The sequence below is a fragment of the Lytechinus variegatus genome, chromosome 8 (assembly GCF_018143015.1).
Source record: "Lytechinus variegatus isolate NC3 chromosome 8, Lvar_3.0, whole genome shotgun sequence".
In the NCBI taxonomy this organism is placed as follows: Eukaryota; Metazoa; Echinodermata; class Echinoidea; order Temnopleuroida; family Toxopneustidae; genus Lytechinus; species Lytechinus variegatus.
The window spans coordinates 8,158,063-8,184,556 of record NC_054747.1 but is presented as its reverse complement, the minus strand read 5'-3'; the positions used below and the strand labels follow the sequence as shown (position 1 = coordinate 8,184,556).

General features: G+C 42.2%; 1 protein-coding gene across 3 annotated transcripts; it reads right to left on the bottom strand.

Moving 5' to 3' along the window:
• LOC121419923 (protein capicua homolog) lies at positions 1-26,494 on the bottom strand. Of its 3 annotated transcripts, none has more exons than XM_041614412.1 (21): positions 25,973-26,494; positions 20,338-21,136; positions 19,541-19,699; positions 18,421-18,511; positions 17,232-17,346; positions 16,568-16,753; positions 15,822-16,224; positions 15,157-15,377; positions 14,573-14,774; positions 12,457-14,034; positions 11,467-11,656; positions 10,750-10,907; positions 9,960-10,394; positions 8,672-9,471; positions 7,889-8,129; positions 6,600-6,867; positions 5,700-5,866; positions 4,403-4,582; positions 2,823-2,963; positions 1,869-2,015; positions 1-1,468 (listed from the first exon to the last, which is right to left on the bottom strand). In XM_041614412.1, the coding sequence occupies exons 1-21, from the start codon at positions 26,150-26,152 to the stop codon at positions 903-905; spliced, it is 7,227 nt and encodes a 2,408-aa protein (XP_041470346.1). In that variant the 5' UTR covers positions 26,153-26,494; the 3' UTR covers positions 1-902. The 3 variants fall into 3 exon arrangements, with proteins under 3 accessions (XP_041470346.1, XP_041470348.1, XP_041470347.1); XM_041614414.1 differs by having other exon boundaries at positions 5,700-5,845; XM_041614413.1 differs by having other exon boundaries at positions 6,600-6,864.

Sequence of the window (26,494 nt, the reverse complement as noted above, 5' to 3'; positions counted from 1 at the left end):
TACTGTAGAGAGCTTAGAGACTTCTGACAAAGTATTAAGCGCTATATAAGCAAGTATAATTATTATTATAGAACTGCCCAGTAAACACTCTCTCAAAAACATTTTCTATAACATGAGGACATCCTTCATTGCACCAAGCAAACACGCTTTGTTCCATTTAACTTCTCTGACATCACCAAATACCTCCATATTGTAAAAAGAACATTGCCTTACTTCATCAATTATTCATAACATCGCTTTGAACTTTTTCCGTTGAGGCTCCTTGAGAATACCAACAAAGGGAGCAAAGATTTTGCGAAGCGTTGATGAGAATTGCAAGCGACAGGATATATCGAAAGCAAACGCACTTAATTAGCATGGTGCTCATTCGCTGAGCAGTATTGTTCATATTTCATGCATCAAACATAAACATCTTAACTTGACAATCATCATGCATATTGAGTAATTGGTTTTATTACATTGGATTTATTTTGTTTAACTTCAACAAAATACCTATAAGTGGTCAGAACATTGTTATACTTGGGGTTTATGTAACTTTGTGAAAATTGAGATGACTTTCAATAACATGATTTTATGTTTCATTATGATTTAAATTGCCTATAAAGGGTTTATGAAGACACATTCTTCAACACAGAAGGGTTCTTCTCTTGCATTCATTTTGAAGTCTGGTTACGACTAACACTCCCTTGCAGGTTGATAGGTGGTTGCCCAGCTATGTGTGTGTCACCCCTGAACTGGCTGCTCCGGGGGTGCTACTCCTTGCATAACTATGGTAGGAGGGCTTTCATTTTGGTTTCTGGTTACCACCCCCAATCTCCGGCAGATTGATATGCTGTTGACCATGAAGAGCTATATGTGTCTCCGGGGGTGCTACTCCTTGCATGACTAAGGTAGGAGGGCTTTCATTTTGGTGTCTGGTTACCACTCCCGCTCCCTTGCAGATTGATATGCGGTTGCCCATGAAGAGCTATATGTGTCACCCCCGAACTGGCTGCACCGGGGGGTGCCACTCCTTGCACAATTGAGGTAGGAGGCCTGCACTGGGCGGCTTGGGCCGGCTGGAACTGGTTCGGACCAGGACTGGCCGGATAGACAAAAATGGTCTGGCCATGCTGCAGAGCAGGGGAGGCGACCGAGATGGGGTGGAGGGCCGGAGACCCTGGCTGGGGGTTGGAGAGTTTGACCAACGGTGACATGGGCTTGGGCTGCTGGCTCATGTGCGGGGAGTAGTGGAACTTGGTCATGGTTGGTGTCCCCTGGGGGTTAGGGGAACCCCCTCTCGCCATGGGGGACGGGGGCGGAGCTGGGGTCAGGGTGAACTTGGCGGTGAGGGCCGAGTTGGAGCTGCTGAGTGGGGTGGACGACAGGGCCATCTTACTAGTGGGATTGGGACCGCCGAGGCGAACGCTCTTGACGGACGTCAGGTGAAGTTTCCCGGGCACTGGAGATTTGGGTGTGGATGGGGTACCTGGTCAGAATAGAAATAAAACATCAATGCAAACATTTAAATATCTTATTCATACAGCTATACAGCACCGAAGTACGACATCAATTTGCCCTTTTTATTCATTTCTGCATTTTTTTATATTTCAGTAGAGAATGATGAAATACCTCAACCCAATTTGACTGGAATCGGCCCATGGAACCCAATACATGAATAAAATAACTTGGATAACCAAGGCAACAGGCGTCAATTTGGCGCAATGTGACAAAAGCGTGCATCAGCATTGGACATTTTTTAATATACGCAGTAAAATAAGCGTAATTTATACAGGAAATCTGCATAAGCCATGGACTCAACCGTGGATTTTCAAAACCACCTTTGTGAAATCAGGCCTAAGAGATTGATTGCAACTAGTAAGCCTCACCTGGTACCATGGGTTCTCCTTCCTGGCCTTCCTCATCCCACGACTGCTGCATGATCTTCTGGCGGACTTCACGGATCTTCAGCTGGAGGCAGTTCTTGGATGGGAACATGTCCTGGTGTTTGGACTGGAATGCGGCAGTGGATGCAGCTGCGGATAAGAGGTCATCAGGCAATAGTAAATAATATACCACGATTGCAGAGGATCCTGATCACATGATTGGTTGACAGCTCACACATGATCAATCATGTACGGTGTGTAAACATGCCATTTTAATAAAACATACAACCAGTCTGGGGTACAATATTATAACCGAGATGAAAGTACATTAAAATGCAAAGAACCCTACCAATATTCAATAAAACAAATAATGCACACCATTCTGTTCAGGGTATCAGCATGATTACCAAAACATTGCAACTTCCTACAATCCAAACACCCCAAACACGACAGGAACTACCAAAAGGTATGCATGTACCCTGAAGTGGATAATTCTTCCTTATGCCCACCATGAAGAGCGTACCGTAGTTTTGCCTACAATATCAGTGAAGGTGATGTACAGTGGTGCTAAACGTTAGTGAACCCCACCAAAAAATTCACTTCTTCATGCCTGGTGTTGAATGTAGAAAACAGCACTACAATGGGTAAATGGGTACCGGTAGGAAGTAATTCCTTAAGAAGCTGTGTGCGCTATGAACGCCTAGCTTAGCCGGGTAATATAGAGCGCCTTGAGCACCTAACAAGGTGGAAATGTGCGCAATATAAATATCCTATATTATTACAACATCCGGTGAGCCTGGAGAAACAATTAAATATCTAAAGTATGGCAGAACTGGAACACTTAACTTATGTTCCCTTTCTGGTGGGGTTAACTATTTTTTCAGCATCACTGTATGTACCCTTATCCCAAAATGCTTCCAAGATAATCATCTAGGGGGAAAGGGATAGTTGATTTACCAGATGGGAAGTAGCCATTGGTCTTGAAGAGCTCTGTGACGAGGATCCGTCTCTGATCCAAGATCCTTCGCAGCGTGGAGAGGGAAGAGGAAGAGGACGATGCAGAGCGATCAAGCTCTCCTTCATATTCATCCAACTCATCTAATAGTAGCAGGAAAAAAAATATATAGTTTAATAATGATAATAATCCGCATTTATACAGTGCGTATCAAAAAAAAGTTTACACTTAGAAAAAGTCCTGTAAAATTATACATTTGTAATATCCTGAAGATTTTTCCACATTTTAACATTGGTACAGATCCATTTAAGCAAATGACCATATAACTGTCGAAAAATATTTCCGCTTGAGTGAGCACCACTTACTTTTGAAAAGTTAGTGAAAAATTATTTGCGCAGAACTTTGAAATAGTTAAGCGAATAAAAGTAGACCTTAATCATGAAGTACACGTTGAATTTAGCTAGTAAAATTGATTTGAAGATATCTTTTACCTTTTTCTAACTTGTTTCCTTGCCCAAAACACTTCGAAGAGTGCATTGCGCCCTACCCCACTCCCTCACACACCGAGGCCATCGTGACGATATTTGCTTTACACTGAGCTGCGATTTACATGAAATGCCTTAGGCTTGATTTTCATTTTGTTAATCATTGTCAAGCCTGGAAAAGGTGTGGAGAAACAAGTATTAAATAAAAAATAAATGTAAACCCACTTTAAATGAGAAAACTTTATTGAAAAAATGCTGGAGATGTCTGATATAAACTTTTATTCACATTAAATTAAGTCCTCAGATCCATCTAGCACAAAAAGGGTAAAGGTTGTGCTTACTAAGAGTTGAAATTTCAATTCTGGTGGCAAAATTGTTACAAAATGCTTGAATGTATCTGTTTTATTTCAATTGACTAAAAGTGCAAGGGAAATGTATGAGAAATGTTTCGCAGGGTAAATTTGATTTCGCCCTTTCCCCCTGACACAGCGTGAAAACGAGCATTTCTGCGCAAACAGATTTCTGCGAGCTTTACAAAAATGGACAGTGCTCACTCAAGTGTAACATTCTGTCAAAACTTTTACTTTCATTGGATAGATGAGACCCAAACCTAAGATTATATGTGAAAAAATTACCCACATGTTGTATATTTTTTAATTCCCGGGGCTTTTTCAAAGTGTAAACTTTTTTTTGATACGCACTGTATAGTGCTTAACACATCGGAACGACGTCTCGCTTTACAGATATATTATTACCCCGGTCATCTGATCCTTGAATGCTCACATACAATGTATGCAATGTATTAAGCCTGGTTTACAGACTTTCTCATGAAATCAGTGTTTACTCCAACTACTGGCATTTCTCTTTAAATAAATGGAAAAAATAGAGTGCTCCTCTTTTTGGTTGATAAAAAATCTTACAAACGGGGTAGCAAAAAAGGAGTACATGTAGTTGGCAGGCCTGTCAAGTAGATGAGATTATTTATACCTGGGATCGATCATTAACATTACCATCAGAACGATTCGACAAGGGCTCATACATCTGAAAATTAGACCAACTGCTAGAAGACTTGAATGAATTCAAATCGTTATTCATACCTCGCATGTTGGTGGTAAAGGCCTCTACAGCTGACTTGTCGCTGAACTTGAAGACAGAGTCGTCCCCGATCACTCTCTTGCCAGGCGTACTGGGTTCGGAGCTGCTCGAGCTCCTACGGTGGGGTGATTTCAGCTTGCATGGTGACGTTGGGTCGTTGTCAGAATCGCATTCGCTTTTACCTTGAAGAATAATAGTACAATATCAAGTAAACTCATTTCATATGTTGAATACTCAATTCTGTAATTCCTATAGACTTTGTACGGGTATCACTCGGTTCCAGTTGTCAACGGGTTGACCTATTTCAGAGAGATGAGTGACCACAAATGAAAATAGCTGAAATTGCATATAATAAAAATGAAATAAAGGAATATTACAAAATAAAATTAACTAAATACCTTATTTCAGGGGTGTTAGTGATCATAAATTAAACTAGCTAAAATTTCAAAAGGTTCCATTTATCTTATATAAAGTAAAAAAAGCTTGAAAATTAAATTTAAAAAATAGCTGAAATCAGCAAAAAGCTGAACATTCATTATTTTGTCGTATTTGTCATGTTATATGATGCCATGTCATTATTCCTTCAGGAGTCATTACCGAATATTGTCAGGAGTTGATCTGCAGTTTCATGATGCCTCTCTCACCTAATGATAAAATGTCTTGCCAATTGAAGAAACTTTACAATGCTTCAATAATATCCCATTCATTTTGTACATAACAATCATCCTGAGGCCTGTTTCATATAGACTTTCAACGATAGTGACTTTGCCACAATAGCAACTACCATGGTAACAGAGCTCATCAACCAATCACAATCAAACTTTCCATGGTGGTTACAAAATGTCAGAGTTGCAATAATTACAACTGTTTGTGAAATGGGCTCCTGAGCTTTGATGTAGAGCCCAGCCACTAAGGACAGTATCTTGCTTCGTGGAAGTGGTTTATGGTACACCATGTGTCAAGTCCAGGAAAGGACTAAGGGAAAATGGATAGAGCTGGAAGAGCTGGAAGAGCTGGAAGTGAAATGGAGAGGCAAGAAAGAGAATCTGTCAGGATTGAGTGTAGTCCTTAAAAGAACAGTAACCCAGGTGGGTGTTTCATAAACTGTTTGTAAGTTAAGAGCGACTTTAAGAATGACTGGTGATCCTTTCTTATGCGCTAAATAATCACCCATCCACATTTAATGGTGAATACCATTTACCACAGGAAGGATCACCAGCATTCTTAAAGTCGCTCTTAACTTATGAACAGCTTTATGAAATGGCCCCCAGAGGGGGTAGCAAAGCTTGGTCATCTTACTTGTGGATCCTTTCCTCTTCCTCCTATAGCTGCTGACAATAGCCTCAGGGGTGAGCGGGATGACATTTCTCTCATTGGTGTGGTCCTCGGGGTGGTACTCGGGAAGCTGTCGGAACTGTGCTTCAAAGTTTACCTCCTCAAGGACCCTGGATTGTGGCGTACGGAATCAATTACAAAAGAAAAACAGAATTAGGTAACTCCTCGTGGCGTGAAAGGGTTAGATGCAATGGGGAAAGATAAGACTTGGCCCACAGATGTTTCTGTCAAGAGAACCATTTCCTTGTGGACTTCTGCAGGGCCCTGTCTTACAAAAAGTTACGATTGATCCAATCAATCGTAACTCTATGGAAATCCATCAGTTTCATTTTTTCTACAGGAATTTTGCAAAATGTCCTTTGTAAGCAAAGGAGAACACATTAAATTGCCAAGAAACCAATGAATTTACAGATATACATTCATATCTAGAATTTTTTTGGAACAAACATGCATTTTATATGATGACTAAGCTGGCCGTCCATAGTTGACTGATCCAATCAATCGGAACTCTTTGTAAGACGGGGACCTTGTACAACCAAGACGCATCACGATATAGGGTTCAGCCTTATAATAGGGCAAAGAAATCAAAGCTTTGAAGCGATTAGAGAAGAAAACAAGAACTAGGTAACTTGATCTAGTGGTGAAAGAGAGGTACAAGTATTGGTACAAATTTTGCAATGGGAAAAGGAAAACTTGGGTAGGACCACATAAATAATTTTTTGTAAGAATAAGGGACACCCTAGACAAGACACACTATACAAGGTACAAGATTCAGCTCGTAACTGCGTCCCAAAATATCTGTGACAGAGTCCATCCCAGAAAGGATGTTACCGAAGCTCGTAGCAGAAGAAACATGTCACTTACTTTTCCATCCCGTCGTCAATTTTTCTCTTCAGTATGTGCGAGAACTGCCTACTGCCGTCCTTTCCTCCCATTGCTCCCGAGGTCGATGCATGCGTATCCATGGCGACAGAGGTTGAAGCAGATGCCTCATCGCTGGTGGTGGCGGGCTTGTGGGCCTGTCCATTTTCTTTGGTAGGGGTGCTCGTGTCCTGTTGGTTTGGAGCTGGCTGAGGGGCTGGGGAAGGAGGCCGTTCGTTGGATGGCTTTTCGACCTGTCCTGCTGGCTCTGCTGAAGTTAAAGATACATGAAGGAGGTTGCGGTAAACACTGATTTCATGAGAAAGTCTGTAAACCCAAGGTTAACTGTCACTATATCATCATAGATCTAGATCTGGTACAGTTACATATGAACCGAACCTTGTAAAATCATGAAATCAAAGCTGAAAAATGATCACACTGAAGATCACCAACGCAGATAGACATATGTGGGACAGTGTATTAAAAATCATAATTGCTGTAAAAAGAACAGACATTTTTTGTGAAAAACATGCTCATTTTGTTTATTTCTTAACAATCACAGAATTCCTTTCAGAATCCCTTGGCACACGTTTTTATTCATACACATACAGACACTTGGATTGTCATTTTATTGGATTCTGTACGAACTCATTTTGAAACTTTACAACTGGCATCAATCTCTAAGTGGAAAGAAAACCTGCTTGAGAAACCACCTATAAATCTTTTTACAAAGACCAGTGTCTATAGTAAGTTCATTGGATACGTTCTTCATAGAAACATGTATCAAGGAAACGTGAGCCTTAAGGCGGCCCACACCTTACGATTGGTCTGCGACCCAATTTCAGAATAAAATGTACCGGGGTAGTAGAATTTGATGCTAATGTTTAGACTTGGAATATCTTACTGTGTAATGTTCTAAATCATCGTACTAATACCTATGTTAAAATCTGTGACTATGCTATCATGCTTAAAAGCAAATTTAATATCTAGTCGTAATGATGTCATAGCAGTCGTACGATTGGCTACAATTTGAAACTAATTTGGCCCTTACTCCAAAATAAAGCCTTGCAATCTTTCAAAATGGTTATATTAGTATCCTTTCAATTAATTTTAACCTCAAATAAAATACATGTACATTCCATTCACATTTTCAGAAAATGAGCAAAATGCGAATTGTTCCAAAGTCGGATCATGAAGAGTCGTAAAGTGTGCGGTGGCCTTAATGGTTACCTGCTCATAAAGACCGCTTTTGTAACATATGGGCCATTATAGACAGGTTTGACTGCACTTACCCTGTGAAGAGGCCTCTTGCGACCGTTCATCCTTCTTTTCTTCCGAATCGACTGGTCCATCACTTTCTCTCTTCTCCTTGTCATGTCCATCGCCTTGACTCTCTCCTCCCTCAGCGGGCCTTATTGCAACAGATGACGATGAGGAGGAGGGTGGGGGTGGGGGTGGGTCTGTGTCCGTGTTGCTAGGCGACTGAAAGACAGTTTCTTCTTCCTGGATTGGGCTCTCTGCCGACTTGCTAGACTATGAAGCAAAAAAAACAAGATCCAAAGGGAGGTGTCAAGCACAAAATTCATCAACCCATAATAAGAAAGGTTTTTCTCAAGCCTCTGGCTTTCCTAGGGCGTTTTGTTATTTTGAATAGGCAAACTAGTCAGTTTTGACTATTGTTGCCTTGTAAATTTGCTTTCGGATGATCCTCACATTTTATTTATACCTACTAATCTAATTTTACCCAATAAATTAATTGAATTGAAATTCGTAATTAGTTGAATGTACATTTCTTTTAAAAGTAATCGACAACTAAATTTTGTAGAATACATAATAGATGATGCCCGTATGCCAATTTTTGTCACAAAGAAGTCGAGGACGAGCTCTCATGGGGATTCCTCCACCCACCAATCCCCCCATTGCCTCACTCAGTTGTGAAGTGGGTCCAAATAGCATAGCTCTCTATAAGGGTTAAATCAATGCATTTCAGTCATTCAACATCTGTTAGCATATCCTACCTCTGTTTTATTTCAGGCCATTATATTGACTGGCCTTTCATATACTTGTATTCTTACCCTGGTTTCTCTCCTCGGCGGCTTGTTGCCTCTGCCATTCTCTTCCATATGTTTCCTGTACAGACGACCTTTGCATGACCTCTGTGGTTTGACCCTTGACCCCTCATGACCTCCGTCATCCTCATGACCCGTCTCATGTCCACTCGATCCTTGATTAGTACTGATCAGCTCTGGTTTGTCCGTTTCCAGTCTGTCTTTATCCCTCTTCACGTCACCGTCATCACCCTGTCTTGCGGGTTTATCACTTGCGTGTGAAAGGGGTGAAGGTTTTTCAGTGTCTTTCCTATTCACTTTCTCCTCCCTGTTCAGATTTTTTTCTTTTGTATCTGTTTGGGAGTCCTTTCTGGGGTCCTCCTGGGAGTTCCTTGGTAGATTTCTTAAGCTTTGAACAGTCTGTGCTGCATGAACGTGGCTCTCGCCACCACCACCTTGCCTGATCGGGACATGCATGTCAACCTTCCCTGGAGCAGCACTCTTGTCTAAACTGCCCTCTTTCCCACCACTGCCGATCGCATTCCTCTTCCCGCCCCCTTTCTCACTGGACGCGCTCTGGATAGGTGCAAGCTTGGGCATGGCTTTGTAGCTGGCGTAGCCCTGGCTGGCTGAAGGGGCAGACCCGGATGTGAAAACACTGCCGTTGGAGTGGCCGATCTGCATGGTGGTGCCCATGGTCGCACGGCCCGTCCCCGAGGGACTATGGGGTGGCAAGGTAGTCACGACTGGGATGGTAGCCAGGGTGGCTTTGATCTTTTTGGGTCCCGGCTGGATGCCGGAGTTGTCGATCTGAAGCTGGGTCTGACCTGTCAAAAAAAAGAAGAAAAAACATTAACATGAATATACCTGCTTTACTGATGATCTTAATTTAAGGAAATTGAGTCGACTGACAGAGGGACATACCCAAACAGATGCTGAAGGCATGCAAGGGTTGAAATAAATTTTCTGTGTTAACATGCCCTATTCTGAAGTAAAGGTCAAGCTGCATGTGAGCAATACAACTGAAACACGTTAGGATTCAAGAGGCAAAACAACTAAAAGAGCAAGGTTGTGTTTCAAAAATATTTGTGTGATAAAGTATTGCACTGGAATTCCCAGTTGCATATGGTATATATCACCACAAAGGTCATCATTTTATTCATCAATGAAGTTATGATTTAGCTACCTCATGTAAAATGGTGTTTAAGTATGACTCGTAAGTTTCAATAACTCTTTGTGAAACACATGTCAGACGAGACATCAGCTGATACAGAATCCATCAGGGAACAGTTTCACACGAGGGAAGGATTCTTACCTATTGTTGCGTTGGGCGCAGTATTAGAGTGATGCAGCATCCCGCTGATATTCCCTCTACCGGATGCCGCATCCCCTTGCTTGATGGAGACAGTGATTGGGATGGGTTGCCCGACCATTGTCGTCCCCTGCATCACAACCTGCCGCGCGGACGTCGTCGTCATCGCCGTCGACAGCGTCATCCCCGCAGGCTGGGGGCCCGCAAACATTGTCACGGATGATGATGATGGGGTGGATAGGGAGTAGGATGCGGGGGCGGGGTTGGTCATGACGATACCGGTGATGGGTTGGGACAGAGGGTGAGATGCCTGCGGGGAAGGGGCGAGGCTCAGGACTGGTTTGAGAGGGGGTACTGTCTTGACCGGTTTGGGGGCGACGGTGAGCTGTGACTGGGGCTGAACGGGAGCTTTGGTTGCTGGTAGAATCTTAGCGGAACCTATGAATATAGAAATGATAAAAGAGTTACAGATGTTTCTGCATAGATTTATTCATACTTGGTCTAAAGGAGGATGATTATGTGTATAAGTACCTGTAAATAGCAACCACCTGTCATTAAAGGCCACATTCTTTTGGTAACTCTAGGTTTCAGACTCATTCCAAATCATTTTACCAGTGGCTGTGTAGCTCTAGTGTGACGAATAGCATTTTGATGAGCTTTATTGGTAAGTCAGGCACAAGTGTAGCAAATATGAACCTGGCTAATACCAGCCACCTGTTTATAAAGGCCATATTTTGTGTGGTTCCCCTGGGTGGTCAATAAAGACCGGTTTTCACTGTAGAGAAGTACCTACCCTGAGTATTGGTGGTCTTGACTGGCATGAGAGCTGGTTGAATCAGAGTGGGTACTTGTATCTTAGTCTTGCCCCCGTTCCCTCTCAGTGCGTCCCCTTGCTGGATGATCACAGGGTTAGGCGAGGCCGCGGCTGCCGACTGAACGTACGTCACAGTCCTAAGAATGGAATGGGGTCAAAGGTCATTGTTAACTCTTAAGTTAACTCTTCAGTTAAGTCTTACTTAGATATGGTGCCTAACATGACTGATGCTAAAAGATATATTCTTTATCTGCTTCAAGCCATTTTCATTTTTTTATTTCATTTCCATGCCAAAGAGATACAAATCAACTTAATACATTCCAGTCAAGTCAATACAATAGAAATATCTATATTTACCATCATTACTATCATTACAACTGACATAAACTAGCAAAAGCAGTAAGACATAAATACTTTGTGAAAATGGTGACCCAAAATTAATTATACCTCTTTGTGGAATCGGACAAATTCTTCTAAAAAAAGGTAAATTAGTTTGAACTCATTCAAAAATCTAGGGCCTGTTCCATAAAGACTTGTTATAATTTAATTCTATGAAAAGTTTATAATCAAATGCGATGATTTCAGTAGCTTTAAACTGTCATTTTAACAGGTTTTATGAAACAGGGTCCTGGTATGCAAGAAAAACAGGATGCAGAACTGATAAACTAAATCAAATGAAATGGAATGATAATTAACCTTTGACCTTGAGGCAAGACAAACTTCTGTTGTTGCTGCTGCTGGTGCTGTGTCGTTAGGAGGGCCGTATTGGAGAAAGTCAGTGCCTGAGTGGACACGGTACCCTTCCCCATGGCCGCTGCGGCCACAGTGACCACTGGACTGCAGGGCTGGGTGATGATGTTCACCGGCTGCGAGCTCACCCCAGGCCCTTTAAAAGAAGAAAGAATCTTGTAATGTTTGGAAAACGGACAGGAGCATTTCATGAAAAGTTTTGTTCAGTGATTTTCAATAACTAATTTGCTCTCAGCCAATAAGATGCAAGCATTTCTAGTAGCTTATAACACATGTCATTGATTTAAGGTTTGGAAAATGGGGGAGCTTTTCATGAAAAGTTTTGTCAATGATTTTGAATAACTAATTTGCTCCCAGCCAATATGATGCAAACATTTCTAGTAGCTTATAACACATACCAATGATATTCAGTGTTTCGTGAAATGCTCACCTGAAAGACATTAACAAAACTTTAGCCATAATATTTTCTTACCATTATGAAAATCCAGAGCGTTGCAAAGATGCTAAATGTTGGACACATGACCAACAACAAATGGGACAGATTAAAATCAACTTCATATCGCAATTGACCTTTATTACACAAAGTCAGATCAATCGATATTGAGGACTGTTGAATTCGATATGTTTGCTTCATGATGTGTTTTCAATGTGGAAGTTTGGAAATTAATTTTTAAAAATCCATATTTTATCCTTCAAAATAGAAATAATGAAAATTCATTTTGCCCAATTGATCGTGCGCCTCACCCTTTTTTATATTATAACTAAGCTTCTTGTTGTTAATAAGCAAATTTGAATGCAAAGTTTGCTATTTGATAAGAATTTTCATAGAAAGCTTGCTCCTATTTGTTAAAATGGGAAAAATTCTTGGTAACTCAAGTCATGCAAAAAGTTGTGCGTGATGAACAGACAGCTTTATAAAATGGCCTTAGGTCTCACCTATTGTGACTCTCTGCTGAGACTGCGGAGTGTTCGTCTGGAATCCTGATGACTGAGACACAGTGACTACCTGCTGAGCAAGATTCATCGGTAGCGGTTGCGTCGTGATAACCGGGATAACGGTGTGGATGTTCCCATGGTTGAAGATCTGTTGGGTGATCATTCCCGTGTTGGGCGCAGCATGGTTGATGGAGGTAGCCGATATGGCATGTGGCGCGCCCCCTGGAGTCTGATTGGTGACAAGGGTGACTTGGCTTGGTTGCTGGACAGCCTTGATGGTCACCTGAGACTGGGGTTGTGTCGGGGTCAGTTGGAGACTCCCGACCTGGACGTTGGTCGTGCCGGTGACCTTCGACCCCGTGTTAATCTGTGGGATAGAGGGCAGGATGTACTGGAGCTGCGCCACTGCAGGATTCTGGGCCATGTTGTACGTCTGCACTGGAACCACGCTCCCGTTAGGTTTCAAAACCAAGTTGGTCAGAACTGTTGGGGTCGTTGGGACCTGGACAGGTGCTTCTGCTGGGGGCGGGGTTGCTAGTATCTTCCCCTGGATTGTATTGACGTTGACGGCATTCGTGGCGATCATATTCGTAGTGAGAGGTTTGATGTTTGCGAATCCCGGTTTAGGAGTCGTGGGTGTACTTGGCGAAGCAATAGTCACATTAGTGAGTCCACCCGGTCTCCCGATCTGAACGACGCCACTCTGGAACTCCATGCTCGAGGCACGCTGTAAGGTAGATCCTCTGCTAACAATTGCTTGGACTGAGGTTGGCACTAACGTCGCCAAGTTCCCGCTTCCTTGGACATTACTCTGTATGTCCGATGTCCTCGCAACAATGACAGACGTTGGCAATGACTGGTTCAAGTTGGCCGGAGTAGACGACGGCCTGTTCGGAGCTATGGTCACATGACCTGGGACAATCACCGCCCCGGGGCTTGGTGCAATGCGCACGGTGGTTGGTAATCCAACCGAATGAGTGTTCCTGACCAATGCCTCTCGGGGTGCGGAATGCTGAGGCTCTTGTCCAGACACGCTACTGTCTCTCTGGTCCTTCCCGCTTCTATCATCCAATCCCTGATGCGTTGTACCCTGATAATCCTTAGATTCATTTGTCCTTTCCTGTCCTGCAGGTTCAGATTTAGATAAAGTCTGTTGCTGATTTGAGTCTGCTTTTCCTTTCCACGGATGATACTCATGGAAAGCTTTCGCTTTGCTCCCGACAGCATCCGTCCTCCCACGTGGAGAATGCGCCTTGAACACCGCACCGGTCGGCTGGAACGTGCTCTTCGTCGTCACCGGCCTGGAGGATGCTCCGTCCGTCTGATCTCCTCCAATCTCGTTCCTGATTGGTGAGTTTGAATCAGGCTTGATCTTGATTGGCTTAGGCCTGTAGGGTTTGTCAGAGGGTGGGAGCTGCTGCTTCATGACCGGGGAGAAACGCTGCTGAGGGAACGCTTTGTTCTCGATCGTCGTCTCGTTTTCAGATTCTGTCTCTGAGTCACTGACTTCCACGTTTTCCTTGCATTCCAGATCAATGCGTTTGCTCTGTGGCATATTTCTCTCTTCTCCATCGGCAGCTAGTAATGAAACAAAAAATCATTACATTACAACAGAAGTTTTCCTGGGACCTCACTGATAAGACATCCTTATTCTTTCTTGCATTCAGGATTTCATTGTTCAGTTGAATATTTCTTTAATTTTCTATTCTCACTCACAGTGCAGGTGCAACATATGAAAAAGCTGTCAACCAATAGGGAAAGGAGGCATCTTATGATCATGAACATTGGTTGCACGGGCTTTACATTTTTTATTGTTATTCTTTATTTTCTTCAACAAGCGCACACATACTTACCGAGAATGCAAATAGCACTTCCACTTTTTTTTCAATTAAGAGGAACCTCATGGCCCCGTAACACGAAGGTTAGCGATTAATTGCTAAATGAAATGGCTGATCACGATCACTGTTGCAGGCGCATTTTGTTCAGTAGACTGGGAACCAATCAGCATTGTTCTTTCAAATTAGCGATTAAACATCGCTAACTTTCGTGTTACGGGGCCCAGACTTTCAAAAGTCATTACAAAATGCATGAATTAAATTGAGAAAGTAAAACATACCAATGACATCGTCATCACCCTCCTCATCGATGACCATCCTCTCGTCATCACTCAGCGTCTCCTCCGATTCTAGCCGAGGTCTGGGGTGCTGCTTGAGAGGGGTCAGGGGTGCGAGAGGTTTGGTGGTCGACGGTGGCTCATCACCCGCCTTGGGCTTCAGGGGGGAGGAGCGGCCCGGAGTACTGTCTGGATTGGGTGTGGTCTGGAATTATACAAATCATTAGAAGAGAGTTATGGTAATAATGACCTTCCTGGCTTCCCCAATACTTTGTTGCTCCAAATTATTCGCCAAAATCCTACAGGAGTTACCTCAACAGAAACAGATTAATATAGTTCTGCCTATAAGTCTCTCTATTTCTATTAAGATTCTATTTATAAAGTTTTATCCATCTTTTCTTGAATAATTATGTACATGTACAGGTGCAATGGATTGTTTATCTTGCAACGTATTTTAATTTCATTAGCTCTACTTTCTACTTTGGACTTCCTGGCTTCTCCAATACTATGGTTCTGCCTATATGTCACTCTATTCTATGTAGATACGGACTAAGTCCCGTAAATCAGGACTGCGAACACTCTCATACCTGTTTGGGTGTGGGAGGCGTCGGCCTTGGAGAGTGAAGATTGGTTGGACTTCCCATGGTCATATGACTCAGACTCAACGAACGCTTCTTAGGTGGGAGCTGCAACATGGCCGCCGATTGGCAACGCTCCATTGGCACTGGACTCTGCTTGATGGTCGAGGGCGCTTTCTCCTTCTCAGGGATGGGGCCAAGCGATAAAGACTTCTCTGTATCCGATTTAACTACAGGGAAAAGGATAGTTTTTAGATTAATGAGCAATACAACAAAAACCCTATTCTTGCTCTTAGACTCTGTATTTACTTTCCCCATTTCCCCCATCCAATGTACTTTCAAATGTTTATCAATGTGTTCATGACAGTGCTTTATGTTTTAGCACTCAGCATGTACACAAGTGGGACTTGGATCAAAGTCCAAACAAAAGGACTAAACAGTTTTTCACTTCTTTTTATAGCTCTATCATATTTATCATATTTACATGGGTTTGTTTGAAGTTCAATTATCTCAGCATTACCAATTATTGTATAACTCCCCTGGTCCCCGAGCAGGACTGCTATCTCAGACTCCAATGGTCAATTACTTTCTATAACTCATCTGGTTCCAAAGCAGGACTAGGACCAGAGTCCGCACTATTAGACTCAAATAGGCAATAATTGTCTATAACTCACCTGGTTCCCAAGCAGGACTAGGACCAGAGTCTGCACTATCAGACTCAAATAGTCTTCTCTTCTCTTTATGGATCTCCCCATGGATCGGACTCCGAAGCCTTCCAGGACTCAGCATCCTACTTGGGCTAGCCCGATGCAGAGAACCTGGGCTAGTCAGCTGACTGGGGCTAATCAGTGGCAGCGGGCTGGTCAGTGGGCTCATCATGTGATGTGATGGGGAGAGGAGGAGCGGGCTGGTGACGGGACCAGGGCTGGTCAGTGGGCCGGGGCTTGTCAGGGGGCCTGGGCTAGCCATGGGGCTGGTGGAATGCCCGCCGGAACCCGACCCCCCGCTCGCCGACTTCTTGCGCTCCCGGCTGCACCACTTCCAGTCAGGATGGGCCTTGAAGTGAGCCTCTTTCACCTGTTAGACAGAAATACATATTTTACCCCACTTCATCAAAATCATTCACAACTCATAGAAGATAATTGTACAAATACACAAACATTTCTTCTTGATTGTGCTCACAATATCAATCTGTACATTCTTTCTCCAAAGAAAATTAAGGACTCTGAAGACCTGTTAACCCATCTGGAATGCCAGTTCATGGTAATTGTGTTTCTTCTTTGGTTTGAGTGCGTACCAATCTCCCAAAATCTTGCTGACAATTCTATTGCCATGTTGTAACCACCTTTCTTAAGGCTGGGACTTGAACCAACGACTCTACAATAGAAATGCTAACGAAAGCCAAGAGACGTTAACTCACCTGGAATGCTAATTCATGGTATTTCTGTTTCTCCTTTGGTTTGAGTGCGTACCACCACTCTCCCAAGATCTTGCTGACAGTTCTATTGTCTTGGTTGGGATGTCTTTGATGGACCAGAGCTCGATGTCGCTTGCTGAAGATCATGAAAGCATTCATGGGACGCCTCACATGGTCTTTGTCTCGACTCTGTGAAGAAAGAGGAGGAAAGTGAAGACTCTAGACAAATGCCTACAGGTAAAAAATATGAATAGCCAATGGATGATTCGCCCACAAACTGTTAAGAATACCCCTAATAAAATGAAAAGCTCCATAATTGCTACTAAGCTCAATACGAAGTGTCATTTGGCTTGAACTGAGTTAAAAAAAAAATCATATCCTCAAGCAGAGCAGCTCTATGATAATAATTCAATTAATAGATGTAACTTCTGAAGGTTTCCATGGCGAAGAAGAATAGCGTAGTAGGTTTCACGTAACATTATGTACCTTTCTTGGGCAAATGTTGGTTCTAAAACGGACCACCCAAACTCAATGTTTCGACAGGTGTGTTCATGTCGTCTTCAGGACAATGAGCAAAGTTAATAGTGCAACAAATTTTCTAAGCACAAAATTTCTGAAGCCCCTCAGGAAGAAGGAAAAAGCTTTGAAAAGTAGGGGCTTGACCGACCTTTCTTGGACTTCTTGGTTCCTTCTCATCCTTGGGTAACGAGCTGAGAGATTGTGATCGTCTCTTACTGGGAGATACGCTATCGGCAGTGGGAGGGAAGGTGAACGCACTGGGTCTGAGGGTAAAAAAGAGATAGATAAGATGAACGATGATAGGCAATAATGATCAGCTTTGTCAGCATGATAGCAACAAAGATCATATCCATATTACGGTTAAAGATAAATGCCAGTTGTGGTAACGATATCCAAATGAGTTCATACAAAATCCAATGAAATGACCACTAAAGTGTCTGCTTTTATTCATAAATATGTGTCAAAGAATTCTGGAAGAAATTGTGTAATTGCTGAGAAATTAGCAAAAAAGCACAAGATTCGGGTCAAGCGTCAGGCCGACATTCATAGCAATAATAATACACTGTCCCACGTGCGCTTATCTGTGTTGGTGATCTTCAGCGTGAACATTTTTCAGCGTAGATTTCAAAATTTCACAAAGTTCAGTTTATGTAACTGTACCAGGTCTAGATCCTCGATGATAAACTGACAATTAAGCCTGGTTTTACAGCCTTTCTCATGAAAACAGTGTTTACTGCAACTACTGGCAATTATTTTTAATAAATTTACTGTAATAACAATTATGATTGTGGTGGTGGTGAAGATGATGCTTTTCATGAAGATGAGAACGAGGAGGTTAGGATGATTATGATGAGGAGAGGGAGGAAGAGAATAATGATGATGATGAAGTGGAGGTGAATGATAGTGACAATGATGATGTAGATTATGATGATGGTGGTGAAAGTGATAGTGATTATAATGACGATGGTGATGGCCATGATGATGATGGTGATGGTGTTGTTGATGCTGAGATTGATAACCATCCAAGAATAATCAATGAATAGCAATCACAACATCAATAATGCCAGATGAAAGACAGTGGATAATTGGTATATATTCTAGAAAGGAAAGAACACAAAAATGGCCATTACAAGATTAGCTTCTTCCTCAAGACTGAGGAGCATTTCATGAATAGTTTTGTCATCACCAAATGTTAAAAGCTACTGAATCCTTCAACCCGATTGGCCGAGAGCAAATTGGTCGGTGAAAATCACTGCAAAACTGTCCATGAAAGGCTCCCCGGCCCGGGGTTCATTGACAGGTTAAGAGAGACAGGTAGAGTGTGAGTGATGTCTTACCCTTCTTCCCTTTTTGGCAGGAGTCCATCGTGTTTTCCCAGGATAGTCGTTCCTTGCACCGTTCTCACTCCAGACAACTTTATCGTATCACCTGAGAGAGGAAAGGGGAGGAAGGGGAAGAGAGGAAGGAAGGAGGTGAGAGAGATGGGGAGAGATGGATGGAGGAGAGAGATACACGGAGAATGAGAAAAAGAGAGAAGAGGTGAAAGGTCGAGAGGAGATGAGAGATGGAGAGGGGGTATAATGAATGAGAGAAAAGAGAGAGGGGTAGAGAGAAGGGGAAGAGAAGGGTTGAGAAGTGAAAGAGACAGAAAGGGAGATGTAGAATAAAATAGGAGAGACAAAGAGAGAGATAGAAAGAAAGAACAAAAAGAGATAACATAGGACAAAAGAGAAGTGTGAGATACAACAGGCAAATGTCACAATTCCTTACAGAGCAGACTCTATATAATGTACAATGCATAACAAAATAACTGTTGAAAGAAAAAAAATCCTTGTAATATATTCCCACAACAAAATATACTGTATCTATAAGTAAATTATAACAATATTGTCCATTATGTGAAATAAGTATCATTCTCAGGCCATTGCATGTAGTTTGTGATCGATGTGATTGCAAGAAAATCAGCATGCAATCAAATTCTTGACTCAATCAAATTTAAAATGCATCAAAAAATAACCCTGCATAAAATAAAATACATATAAAGAAAATGAGAAAAGATACTTATATTCCCATGACAAAATACTTCAAGAGCTCCGAAGTTGTCACATCATTGTCCATTATGTGAAACAAGTATTATCCTCAAACCATTGCATGTAGTTTGTGCTCGAGCAAAATCAACATGAAAGTCTGAAATATGCGCTTCTGATTGCAAGAAAATCAGAATGCATTCAAATTCTTGGGAATGATTTGATTGCATCTCCCTCCCTAAATAGGCACCTGGACCTAGTTTGCATTCAGATGGAATAGATTGCAAACTTAGCCATGTATATGGACATAAGAATTGAATGACCATTAGAAGCAAGGCTGCCACGGTGGTTAGCATGACGGCAATGTTGCCATCAGTGATCAAGTTTAAGCCCCGAGGCTCCACCCCCATTGTTGACATCATCAACTCACCTTGCATCTGACTGGCTGCTCCTTGCTGACTGCCAGGTATAGCCTGGGCTTCGCTGGGTGTCGGAGAGGAAGAAGCAGAAGGATGACTGATGTTGAAGATAGGGACCAGAGAATGCCAGTAAAAGACAGGTACATGGCCAGGTGGGACTACAACTTGGGCTACAGAAAAAAAAAATGAAGATTGCATTCAAATCAGTCTTTTGAATCAGCTCCTGACTTAGCTTTAATGGTTTTGATATAATTCACTTGAGTCTACAAGCAGTTGGTATAGATCTCAGACAGTCTAATACCATTTGGGCAAATACCAATTTTGTTCTCTATCACTTTGGTGTAATTCATGTTGGGTAACACTACACTTGGTCTAGTACCCACTCATAGCCAAATTCTTATAAAGTCTAATTCTCATTTTGTCTAATTTCCATCTCATCCATTTTGTTTTTTACTTTGTCAAATGAAAATTTGGTTCATAAACAGTTCATTTTAATAACCTTATAGACTTGGTAAAAGACCAAGTGAATATTAAACAAAACTGGTATTGCCTGACTATAAATTAGACAACATGGTATCAAGTGGTTTCAATGACAATTGCACTAAATGGTCTGTAGACTGTCTGGTTGTAGATGAACTAGGATTAATCGTAAACCTTTGTGTTACGGAGCTCAGGTGCTTATTTCACACATTTTAGTCAGGAGGGGCACATGTAAATGAAACGCCTTTTCGTAGGGTGCAAGCTCTGGACCTCTAGTGTGAGAGGGTGCTTTAATCAGACTAACAGTTCCACACGTGATCATACTCACCACTCCCATCCTTCTTATCTCCTTTGCTACTGTCCTTTGCGCCCTTTGTCACCAGCGGTACTAGAGCTGATGGAGTCATGGGAGCTTGGCCAACCTGCTGCTCGCCTTGGGGTACGACGCGCCCACCTTGAGGAACCTCTCTCCCCTGGTCACCGCTCTTCTGCCTCCTAGTTTCTTGGACAAATACATCATCTCCAGAATGCCCTTCCTTTGACTGTGTTCCTTTACTGGTCTTATCATTACTGGGACTTGTCTGGGTTTCCTGGACATGGATACTGCCAGACATTGTCTGATTCGGTGGAGCCAAGAGAGCAGCTCGGAGTTTGTTCTCAGATGGAGGTGGAGGGAACTCAAAGTGGCTTTTCTCTCCTTGAGGATGCTGCTGATGTGGCTGTTGCTGCTGCTGCTGCTGAGCCTGTGTCGATACTGCTCTTGGCTGCTGCTTTGTGACGTTGACCGGCGATAGGATATGCTGTCCCGACAGCTGGCTAGGCGTGCCTGACGACGACCCAGAGAGCTGGGCCGAGACGGGCGATTTGGGAGTACTTCCGCTTAGTTCCACTCCAGAGTCCTGGCTATCTGTTCTCCTGGAATACTCCCTTTTGGCATGCTCCATGCGAATCTGGAGCTTGTGAGGGCTGACCGGGGTTGCAAAATTGAGTCCTGTCTGCACCGTCGGTGTAGAGCTGGAGCTGTGACCAGGCTGGAGTCTAGGGGATGTGACCTCAGATGACCTTCCAGAGATTGGTGTACTGCTTCCCCACCGGCTTGGAGTGCCAGAGTGAGAGCCGTGTTGCATCTGAAAACGAATCATATTCAAATGTAAGAATCGGGAACAACAGTTAGTTTTCTCACTGGACCTGGAAAGAAACCTGGGGGGAGTTTCATGAAGATCTAAGTATGACAAAGAGTCACACTTAAATGCTGATGCGTACATGATATGCAACGCACAATCTTATTGATTAATACGCATTAGCCAGGGGCCTCGGAATCGGGGGGGGGGCTTTAGCCCCTCCCCCACTTTTTTCCAAAACCATGTACAAAAACATAACCATATGATTGTGATTTTTTGCGTGGTCAGCCCCCCCCCTCCCCACTTTGAAAACCGTTCCGCGGCCCCCGGTAGTGAGCGTCCTCTTGGCATGATCTCATTATCTGACCAATGCTGTCATGCCTTTATAACGCACGCAACTGGACATTTAAGTGCAACTTAAATCTTTTTGAAACACCCCCCCCCCCCCCCCCGAACATATTAAAGCCTCATACATGGTATATAATACAAAGCCAGAAAAAGCCTGGAAAGGAAACGTGTCAAGGCCTCGAATCAGGCAAAATCTGAAATAAGGCAACTCTGAAGAATGCATTATCAGATATGCTCATCTACAAGCCACCACTCACCAATCTGTTTTACAGTTCCATCGTATTTCAAATACTGGTCAAACAAATTTCCTCTCATCAATGATCAATATGAAGATGAGGTGAGGGTGTCATGAAAAGGTTTGTCAGTGATTTCACTGACCAATTTATTCTGAGCTAATCAGATGCAAGGATTTCGCTAGCTTATAACAGTAGTCAGTGATAATCACTGACTTTTTGTTTCATGAAATGCTCCCCAGATCTATCAATTCAAACCAAAGTGCAAGACAAATGATTTCATTATTTTTTTAAAAACATTCTGGTTGTTTGAGAATAAACATGTTTCAAAAATGCATTAATCTCCGCAGCAGCATATTTACATTGTTTGTTGTTTCATCTGATAAAAAACCATATGACATTCAATATTGAAATCCTGTCTAATTGTAACTACCTAATTTGGGTTACATATTAGCTGATATAATGGTATTTGATATCTGATTAAAGATTTATTAATAAAAACTTTTGAATTTACAAAACCATGATTGATATAATTACTAGTAAGTTGGATAATGATAATAACTCAAATGAATGAAATACTTTTAATGAATACTGTTTATCTACTACATTCAACAATTTCAGTTTCAATTCAACTTTGTGAATGTTAATTTTCATACTTTAGTCTTTGGGTACTCTTGAAATTTGTACAATAAAAACAAACATAACTTTGATATATACATGCATATCAATGATCATTAAATTACCAAAATATAGATTTGCAGTTTCAATTTGTTCAAACAAATTAATGAAATGGAGTGAAATGAGACCAAAAGGTGGGATTTTCTTGAAAACACTGCAGCAGAAAAAGAAAAGTTTGAAACATACCGGGTACCTTTTGAAGTTTGAAAAGCTTTTTCAAGTTTTCAGGATAACAAAATTGTATAAATCGATAATGTGTTCATTCTGCTGTTTCATAAACATTCAAGAAAAGACAGACAAATAAATGTCTTTCCCAATACATCAATTTGGCCATGGTAATGGCAGGAAACCTGATGATTTTTAAGTATCAACATGCACTTCCGATACAGTATGCAATCATTCCCTTCATCAATTTGCGTTATCAATTCCCGATTGATCATTTAATTAGATTAGATTTCATAGTGTTCAACATTCATCAAAGACATCCCACCATGAATATCGATTTTGTATGTCTAACATTCGCAGACTTTATAGGTATTGTTTTGTATTGTCCCTACCGGAAATCTTTGCACCCCCATTGCCATTCCCGTCAACCCCCTCAATGGCATGATTGATGAACCATTGAGCGTTTTCATGACAAAACGTGAAGCATAATCAACAAACACATACATCAAAGCATATAAACAATCACCTCTCAACTATCCCTATAAATACTGGATACCCTTCTTAGGTACATAACACGATGCCTCCGGAGGAACATTAGGAAACTCAAACACGACTACAAAATATTTACCCCCCCCCCAAATAAAAAAAGAGGAGAGAGGATTTAAATGGGGGCAGCAAGGAAAACTGATGTTGTTGGAGATGAGGTCTCGGGGATGTATATTTTGAGGCGAGGTTGGACAGGACAGTCTTGCAAATAACCAATTACTTTAGTTATAGCTGTCTGGTACATGCCGCTTTGGGTGAAACGGGCATATTCATTTCACCGATCCAGGCACATGACCGGCATACAAAGCGGACTACATATGGGAGGTGTTCTCACTAGACCCGAGTAGTGGGTGGGATCGGATGATGCACCCGCCAGGGGAGTTTTTCACAAAGGAAATAAAATATTCCAGTGATTTTCACTGTCGTATGTGTTCTCTGAACCAATCAAATCTATGCGGGGGCATTATGGTCTAATGGTAATGACTCTCATCGTTCAATCCTAATGAAGTGGGTTCGATTCCCAGCCAAGGCGCGTTTTCCTTCAGCAAGAAATTTACCCACATTGTGCTGCACTCAACCCAGGTGAGGTGAATGGGTACCTCGTAGGAATCGATTTCTTGAAACGCAGAGTACGTAACAGCCGTTCTGCTAAAGACAGCGTGTAATTATGCTGCGTTACTGAACATGTAGAGCGCTATTAAAGAGACTTCTGAAAAAATGACTTAAGCGCTACATGTATATCAGCAAGCATAATTATTATCTTCATGCAAGCACTGGTATGCACCTCCACGGATACCACAAGCAGCCGTGTCTTATAAAACTTTGCAATAGATTCAATTCAAATCACACTCAATTTGCGGTTGATCACATCTCCTAACAACATATGTTTTAATAGATCACTTACAAGTCTTTGTAAGATGGGGTCCGGGGGCCCCGTTTCACAAAAAGAGTTACAACTATGGTAACTTTGCCATAATTGTGAGTACCCTGAACCCGGGGGGCCACTTCAATTCACGAGTGGATACCATGCGCGACCAAGGGGTCTCGAAAAGCACCCTAAACACGTAATTTCCATATTCTGAAAATGCACCCCTTAACAAGTATTGGCGTGTGAAACCCTACCCTTAACAAGTATTGGAAACAAAACGATACTCTTGGCAAATATGCCCTGAAATGAACCCCTAAACAAGTACAGGAATGTTTTATTGTTACGGGTCCTTCGGTCGTCGGCTTTACCTTATTTGGTTTAGTACGACCCCACCTTCTACACTTCGCGCAAATAGGACTCTAAACACGTAGTGTTGGGGCAAAAAGGACATCCTTTATAAAACATTCTAATTTTGTTTTATCATCCCCGCAAATTCGACCCTAAACACGTAATTTTCCGAGCGAAATAGATACCCTTTTTTCATTATTTTTGTGTTTTTGACACCCTTATCACGTTACGTACGTAACGTGCCCTATCGTGAAAAGGACATCCTTTTTACGTGTTTTTTTGGTCGCGCATGGTATCCACTCGTCAATGTAAGTGGCCCCCCCCCCCCCCCCCCCGGGACCCTGAAAAGCTTTATCGTGACTGGCCGCTATAAAGCTGTTACGATGGTAGTTACTAAAACCATAGTTTTACCTTCTTTATGAAACAGGCCCCAAATTTCCACCCTTTAAGAGGAATAATGACAACGAACCCATCCAGAACCTAATTTCTCTTTTCAGGTGGCAGCAGAGGTGTATGATTACATGTGGAGAGAATGGACAGGCTCGAGCTTGGCCAAAGTAGATGGCCAAGGATGGCTATCACTAACTCTCAATGGGATCGCAGAAGAGGAATCCTTAAATTTATCCAGTCTTCCTGAATCATACCTTCATGTAAAGTAATGCATTGTCACCAAATCTTGGGTGTTTTACTTAGAAATGACTGATCACATGTTTAAAATATTTGTAATTTAAAGATAAAGAGAATGGACAGAGAAGCTTGGCCAGAGTTGATGGCGGCGCATGGCTTTCACCAACTCTCAAAGGGATCAAAGACAAGGATTTGCAATAAAACATACAGTCTTTCTGAAACAAAAAATAAAGTACCTACCTTTTGACTGACTGACTGACTGACAGACTGACAGACTGACTGACTGAAAGACTGACTGAAAGACTGACTGAAAGACTGACTGAAAGACTGACTGAAAGACTGACTGAAAGACAGACTGAAAGACAGACTGACTGAAAGACTGACTGACTGAAAGACTGACTGACTGACTGACTGACTGACTGACTGACTGAAAGACTGACTGACTGACAGACTGACAGACTGACTGACTGAAAGACTGACTGACTGACTGACTGACTGACTGACTGAAAGACTGACTGAAAGACTGACTGAAAGACAGACTGAAAGACAGACTGACTGAAAGACTGACTGACTGAAAGACTGACTGACTGACTGACTGACTGAAAGACTGACTGACTGACTGACAGACTGAAAGACTGACTGACTGAAAGACTGACTGACTGACTGACTGACCAACCGACTGACTGACTGAAAGACTGACTGACTGACTGAAAGACTGACTGACTGAAAGACTGACTGACTGAAAGACTGACTGACTGATTTATTGATTGATTGATCGATCGATCAATCCGATCGATCCAGGTAAATCGATCCAGGTTCAACAACTCTACCAGCACAATGTGTCATATGTGTCAGAATATTAATCTGTAAAGTTATTTTAATAGTAGGATTTGTTGACCTCTGAAATGAATTATCTAGACCTTCCTTACTATTTCAACTTTTTAAAACTAATTAAAACAAACAGACAGAAAAGATGTTTTTGTTTGCAGCACAGTCTGTTGAATGCCTATAATAATGATGATTTTATACCTGTGAGATGGGCATGAAAGTGGTCTGACTGCGGTGGCCGAAGTGAGCAGGAGACGGTGTCTTGGAAGCGGTACGGGGAGAGTGGGGAGCCGAGTGATGCTGAATCGGTGTGAAAGACGGCGTTCCCGATCGCGAGTTGCCCAACGATATCAGCATGTTGGCAGCCTCGGCCTCGTCCATGTCAAACTTAGACGGGTCAATCTGCGGTCGCGAGTCTGAAAAGAAGGAAGGAAGGAATGAACACACATTAAGGATACTTGACAAATATTGGCTTAAGAGGGATCAATCTGCAATGTCCAGTGACAATTTTCATGTTTACTTGGAATACAATCCAAGACTTTCTTCACCTTTTTTCAATATTACAATAAATCTCTCATGATACCATGGTTGATATCCTCTAATCTCAAATATATGACAATTTGAATTTTTCTATGTTCTCTTTTCTGCTGGACATCAAATACAAATGGCACGCCGCAAAACAGATGACATTACAGAATAAAATCCTTTGAACCTTATAAATTG

Bases quoted from the DNA above. Each gene is read 5' to 3' on its own strand.
- LOC121419923 (XM_041614412.1), bottom strand. From the start codon at position 26,152: ATGGACGAGGCCGAGGCTGCCAACATGCTGATATCGTTGGGCAACTCG. The intron at 21,137-25,972 runs GTATAAAATCAT...ATTCGTTTTCAG, and splicing joins CTTTCATGCCCATCTCACAG to ATGCAACACGGCTCTCACTC. The intron at 4,583-5,699 runs GTAAGATGACCA...TTATTCTTCAAG, and splicing joins GAAGAGGAAAGGATCCACAA to GTAAAAGCGAATGCGATTCT.